Genomic DNA, 7393 nt, shown 5'->3' on the forward strand with positions numbered 1-7393 from the left:
TCGATGCTAAAACTTTTGCACGATCTTTAATTTGATAATATTTGTACAATTTAATTGACGAACATTGTTAAAAAAAACATCAAAGTTTGAATCTTTTGTATTATAAATAACTGTAACTTAATATGTCATGTTTATTGTTGGTTGTTTTGGCTTATTTTTTGGTTTTTTCCCTTTTCAATTTTGATGTTTATTTGTAAAATGCGGTATGGAGAATCTTGTGTTAAAAATGCACTATATGGGTAAGTCAGTTGATGTTAGGGTTGATGACACAGACAAATGCTTGCTTATTGATGTGTATCATGATGAGGCGGAGAAGCGTGAGGTTTCTTTACCCAAGCACCCTTCCTTAAGTTATAGTTTCAAAATGAAACATGTGTATTTAAGAGAAGACAAAGACCTCATGACCATGTTTGATAGGGTTGGTGCTGAGAAAGAAATTGATATTTGACTTGGGTTAGAGACTGTTCCATGTAAGACTCTTCAACTGGAAAGAATAGTTAGAGATTGTAATAAGGGGGCAACACCTGTTGAGCAAGTGTCTATTTCTACTAATATGTATGTCCCATTTAGAGAGAAATTACTATTTAAAAGGAACTCAAATCAACCCCAACCCCACACTACTACAGATACAGGCTATAACAACGGTTAAAAACCGTTGTTATATAAAAAAGCGGACGTTGTTAAAGCGTCCGTTGTAAAAGGTTTTAACAACGGTTTGTTTTCTTAAGGAACCCGTTGTTAAAACTATTAACAACGGTTTTAAGTATAAAAACCCGTTGTGGAAAGTGTGACTCAATTTTGGGGGGAAAGTTATAACAACGGGTTTTAATATACAAAACCGTTGTTATAACTAAAGACAACGGGTTGTTTGTAAATAACCGTTGTTGTTTGTTCTTAAAAAATAAAATAAAAATTAAATTAAATATTACTAGATGCATGCATAATTACGGCCTGTTAGAATTCCGATGCATGTATTATTACTGACATCACTGTACATATGAACGGATAATATGGAATGAGAAGGGTTAGTAATAAGATTTGAAGCAGCATTATTGAGAGATATGATGATGATTATGGCACAACTTCCTAACATATATATTAATTAAAAAGCAACTCAACCCACACATTGCTTAGTATAAATACATTGCATATCTCAACTAACATTTCCATTATCTCAATATATTCATCTCCAAACCCTAACTGCTAAAACAAACTCTACTTAATCTTTCAAAACAAACTCCAAAAACTCCAACAAAATGAATGATTTCATCCTTAAGACTCTTACCATGATCGAGAACAACAACAACTTCATCCGCCGGTTCCTCCATATTGAGGAAAGTTTCAGGAGCTACCTTGCGGATGCTCGATCCCATCAAGCACGCCAAAGAAGATGGCTTGACGCAACGGATTAGCGATTGTTGGCTATATGACGATATAGCAAAGCTGAACGGAACCTCAAATAGCCAAGGAGGAGAGGACGGATACGATAGAGCAGAATAAGATCCTCTATGAAAATATAAGAATTGCATTTTTATATATGTAATTTTTTTTTAATTTATGTATTTATAAATATATATATATATATATATATATATATATATATTAATTATGTTTATCTTGCTTATTCATCTTGCTTCTTCATTGTTTTACTAACTAACTAGATTCAAATAACATAATGGTCGATAAAAACACATACATGCAAAAGAAATAAATAGAAAAAGAAAATAATGACGATGAAACTAACAGTGACGGCGAGATTTACCTGATAAATACAGAAAATAATGACGATGAAATCAACAGTGACGACGAGAAGATAAAGCGACGATGAGAAAGTGAGAAAGAGAGAAAGAGAGAAAGAGAGAAAGAGAGTGTGTGTTTTGTGTTTGTTTTGTCTTTGTGTTTGTGTTTGTGTATTAAGGGTTGTGTTTTGTGGGTGCAGACTTGTTTGTGTTGTTTATAGTATGGAAGGTATTGACAACGGTTATTAAACAACAACCGTTGTGAAATATGTTTTAACAACGGTTGTAAAAAACACCCGTTGTTAAATAAGTTTTAACAACGGGTTTCAAAAATAACCGTTGTGATTACTTTTCACTAACTTTGCGCCAATTTTGCGCCAAATTATTAACAACGGTTGTGCATGTGTTACCCGTTGTTAACACTAATAAAAACGGTTTTTATAACCATACCCGTTTTAATTTATTTTAGTAAAATTCGCGCCACACATTCTACAACGTCTATTGTGATTTTCGTGAATAATCGTTGTTAAAGGGCCGTTGTGGTTGCCTGTATTTGTAGTAGTGCCAACTTGAAATTTAAATTGATCCTACCCCTATTTCATCCACTCCTAAAACTCAAGAGCCGACAACTATAACTGGATCAACCTCTCCGAGGAGAAGAAGATGTAGACTAAATGCAGCTATTTCCCCTGCTAAAAGTCAAGAACCATTTGAAAATGTGATATCAGTTACTCCAACACAATCACCTGCCAAAAGTCAAGTTATTATCATGTTTTCATCTTCTCCTAGAAGAAGTCCAAGACTGAATTCAACCCTTTTAAAACAAGCTTCAGTTATACAAGTGACTAATCAAGTGACAACCCAAGTGACTAATTAAGTGACTGAAAGTAGATTAAAAATTCTCAAGAATACTGCATTGAGAAAGGGGATATATATGTCAAATGTTCAGAGTCAGAGGAGCAATGTGGGTCAAGGAAGTAGTAAAAGGTCTATGAGAAGCCTTAGTGCTCATTATGACAACATAAGTGATGGTTCAGAAACCGATGGATTTTATACGACATCTGATGAAGAGGCGGGTGATGATGGGGGTGGGTCGAGTGACTTGGAGGTTGAGGAAAGTATTATCATGTCCATTTTATAGATTGATGATGGTTATATACCATTTTTGAATCATGAGTGGTCAAGTGAGGAAAGTAGTTATGCTGGTCATGTTTGTGAGAATGATGAAGTATTTGATGCTTGGGAATTTAGAGCTATCGGGATTAGACCCTGGATGCTATTTATGGACAATGATCATTTTAAAGATTTGTTGAGAGACTACTGCATTCAAGAAGGGTTTATTGTTGTTGTTGTCAAGGCTGACAATAAAAGGTACACAACAAATTGTGCAACGCTGACATGTCAATGGAGAATTCATGCTTCAGTCCTGCCTGATTGTACTACTTGAGCTATTAAGTCTATAAGGAATCCTCAACATGGGTGTGCAGGGGTTAAAAGAACAATCCAATAGCCAACTGTGTGTGGTTAGTAAGAAAAATGATAAAGGATATAACGGCAAATCAAGCAATATCAGCTCAGTTAATTAAAGACATGTTGATGGAAAGATATGGGATTGAAATTGCAACTTCTAGTGTCTACAAAATAAAAGACATAACTCTAAGAGAAATCAATGGTGGCCATGATGAGTCTTACAGCGAACTGCCTACATATTGTGAAGTTATCAAAGCAACAAACCGTGGAAGTGTTGCAATATGTGCTTGGGTACATAAGGACAGTCATGAGAGACCTCTGCAATTTAAGAGCATTTTCATTAGCTTCCAAGCTCAATCTGAGGGGTTACTTAGAGGTTGTAGGAGTTGGATTGGTGTAGATGGTACACACATGAAAGGTAACTATGATGGTGTGCTTTTATCTGCAGTTGCTCTTGATGCCAATGGTGAGTTATTTCCCGTGGCAGTGGCTGTTGTAGAGTCAGAGAACAAAGATAGTTGGAGCAACTTCTTTTGGCACTTGAAACAAATAGTAAAAGACAGTGGGAAAAGTAACTGGACAATAATCTCAGACATGCAAAAGGTACTCCCTCCGGCTTGCTGTTTTCTTCCCATTTCATTATAATACTCCTCACATATATTAGAGAAATGAGAAGAAAAATAAAAGCCAGAGGGAGTATATCTTTATTCATCAACTGTTTTTATGATACTCTTGTAATACCTCAGGTATTCTGGTCTTTGAGTACTCTATCGAGTAAGTTGTATTCATATTCTGGAGTAAATTCTGCTCAGGGTGTACTCAATCGAGTAGTGGCAACTCGGTCAAGTAGGCGGTACTCGATCGAATACGTTGTGCCAGTGTTTTTACGGGTTTTCGTTACAGTTTGATAGTAAAAGTGGAAGAGGTATTGTAACACCCCGGCCCAAACCGGGTCGGGAGCGGTTACTTATGATAGCTCACCAGGCTGTGTACATGGCCCACAGATCAATACGGGTCCTTTATAGCGCGTTTTGTCCTCACTCATGCGCATCCTGGAAACCTTCCCAGGAGGTCACCCATCCTAAGACTACGCCTAGTCAAGCACGCTTAACTTTGGAGTTCTTTCGCATGGATGACCATAAAATAAAGTGCACTTTATTGATATGAGTAGTACTTCCAATCCCTTTAAGCACTAGTCATTTAAGCTTATCACTGGAACTCTTCAATTAACGTGGGGTGTTACAGTCACCCCCACTTGAAGAACGCAACGTCCTCGTTGCGCCTGGGAGCATAACCGCTAACCCAGAATCCTCCCCCGCTAGGTGTGTGATCACAATGGAGCATATAACCACTGCCTCCAGGGGCGTATAACAACTGCCTCCGATCATCACACGGTCGCAGGGTTGCTCTGATACCACTTGTAACACCCCGGCCCAAACCGGGTCGGGAGCGGTTACTTATGATAGCTCACCAGGCTGTGTACATGGCCCACAGATCAACACGGGTCCTTTATAGCGCATTTTGTCCTCACTCATGCGCATCCTGGAAACCTTCCCAGGAGGTCACCTATCCTAAGACTACTCCTAGTCAAGCAGGCTTAACTTTGGAATTCTTTCGCATGGATGACCATAAAAGAAAGTACACTTTATTGATATGAGTAGTACTTCCAATCCCTTTAAGCACTAGTCATTTGAACTTATCACTGGAACTTCAATTAACGTGGGGTGTTACAGGTATTTAAAGGCTAAGTCGTCAGTTACTTTCATTTTACTCTTTATTCTCAAAAGGTTTTCATAAAAAACTTCAACGATGTTCAATCCTCTCCATTCTTTACCATCAAATCAAGGCTACGGTTCTTAGTTTTCGAAGATCCTTACATCGTTGCGATCACCGGTAATTGGGTAGATTTCTATGTTGTCCTTTTATTGGTTTACTAAGTTTTGTCAAACCCTAATTTGGGTGATTTGGCGGTTTTGAGTATAAATCGGTTTATGATGTGTAATTGTTGATTATTATTGTAGGTGACGATGTGGTACTCTTGTACATTATATGATTGGCTGCAGTTATGGCAGATTGCGAAAAGGTAGGATTTTCCCTACTCGGTTATTGTATAATTGATTTAAGTGCTATGGTGGTTGAATCATATGATTATTTCTATGCTTAATTTTATTTCTTGGTATTGGCATGATTATCAGTATTGTGATTTTTGGTTGTAATTGTATGTGGTTCGCGAGGTGCGCCCTCGGCTGAGTGGAGTCATTTTTGGGAATGGCTTCACACCCTTGATTCGCTCCTTGTGGTTCCCGCTACAAGGGAGATGTGCACATTAATAGTCATTAGGTTATTCGCTCTATGGTTTTGAGCGGGGCTTAGGTGGTAAGGTTGCGGTCCCCACTGGTGGTGTGGATTATCTGTTGCGACGGGTAATCTGGCAGGACTACACATTTAGTGTGTAGTCAGGTGAGTGGTGATTAAATGGAGATTTGGGAATGTGTTTGTGTATTTGGATGCTTATTGTTTCTTATTTTAATTATTCAGTAACTGGCCCTGGTTAAATATTTTGAAAACTGTGGTGATCCATTCGGGGATGATGAGCAGTTGTTTAGTAGGTAACCAAATGGATAGCTCGCGAGATCTGGCTGGGATGGAGTCATCACTAGTCTTAGTCTTCCACTGTAATCTTATGACAATTTCTTTTCTAGTTTGTTTGGTTTAAGACAGTTTGTATAGTATGTTTGGTTTTGGTTTTTAGGTTGTAGGCACTTTAAACAGTTGAACTTTAAAGTATGTTTCTTTATGGTCACTTTTGATATACTGTACCTCGGGCAACCGAGATGATAGTATCTCCATATGCTAAGGTGGTCTTGATAAGACACTTTGGTGTATGGAGGTGTTACAACGCTACTATTAATCTATTTTCACTTCTATTAATCTCTTAATCTCTTTTCACTACTATTAATCTCTTTTCACTGCTAATTACTTAAACTATTTTGCACGGGAGTTGAAACTTCTTTGGACTCAATATGGCATGAATCATATAGAAGATTTTGTGCAAGACACTTATGTAAGAACTTCAAAACAGAGTATCCTGGACTTCTTATGCATCAACTATTTTGGAGGGTTGTTAATGCAACATCTGAATTCACCTTTAAGAAAGCTTTGGAGTTGGTGGTGCAACATACAGGCTCGAGAGCTACAAGGTGGTTTCTGGATTTAGGGGACAAAGAAATGTTGGCTAAACACAAATTTGACCTAAGTTTATCTTTTGATAATAATACATCAAACTTTGTTTAGAGTTTCAATGCAACACTAGGTGTACACAGATGTAACCCTACGTTAAGTATGCTTGAAGGTAATACATGACTACATTTTAATACTTGTTTCAATTTATATATGTTGAAATGCACTTGGCTACGCTGTTTAGTGTTTAACAAATACTTCTACATGTATTAGAAAGATAACAATGGTAAGACATGCAACTAGGCAATATGTTGCGGAATCTTGGCCTGATGATGGGATCTGCCCTAACATAGTGGAGAGATTGAAGGTACTCACTAAGGATTCCAGGCCATGCTATGCTTACCGTTCTGGTCCAGGTAGGTATGAAGTAAGTGAGTGTCGTACTTACTATCCAGTAAATTTGATAGAGAGAACTTGGTAATGTGGTGGGTGGCAAATCAGTGGCATTCCTTGTAGGCATGTCATTAGGGCTATCATAACTGCTGATAAGGAGCCATGTGATTTTGTGAATGAATGGTATTGTGTAAGAATGTATAAGGAGGCTTATGGGCTGTCCATAAACCCTGTGCCTGATAAGGAGCAATGGGAGACATATGATGTTCCAACTTTCGAACCTCCAACTTTGAGAAGAGCAATTGGTAGGCCTTCAAGAAATAGAAGAAGAGAACCATGGGAGGTGATGAAAGGGAAGAGGTCAGTTTAAATCAAATGCAAGAAGTGTGTGTGTTTTGGACACAACTCGAATACTTGCAAATGTGGTTATACTGTCAAACAAAGACAAGAACTGCAAGGGAAAGTCACAAAAAAACGTGCAAAGCAAGGATTAAGTTGCAATTCAGCTAAACAGTTTCACTCTCTCCATGACTTGGAAACTACTGTTATGAGGAGTAGTCAAGCTTCCATTGCAACAAGTAGAGAATGAACAAGCAAGGGAAAGAAGAAGA

At 37.8% G+C, this 7393-nt stretch overlaps 1 protein-coding gene across 1 annotated transcript; it reads left to right on the top strand.

Moving 5' to 3' along the window:
• Positions 1-3275: 3275 nt before the first annotated feature.
• On the top strand, positions 3276-7152 carry LOC141587525 (uncharacterized). Its single transcript, XM_074409003.1, has 4 exons — positions 3276-3812; positions 5231-5292; positions 6663-6809; positions 6891-7152. Exons 1-4 carry the CDS (start codon positions 3276-3278, stop codon positions 7150-7152), a joined length of 1008 nt encoding a protein of 335 aa, XP_074265104.1.
• The last annotated feature ends 241 nt before the right edge of the window (positions 7153-7393 follow it).

This window comes from Silene latifolia, chromosome 6 (genome assembly GCF_048544455.1).
Source record: "Silene latifolia isolate original U9 population chromosome 6, ASM4854445v1, whole genome shotgun sequence".
In the NCBI taxonomy this organism is placed as follows: Eukaryota; Viridiplantae; Streptophyta; class Magnoliopsida; order Caryophyllales; family Caryophyllaceae; genus Silene; species Silene latifolia.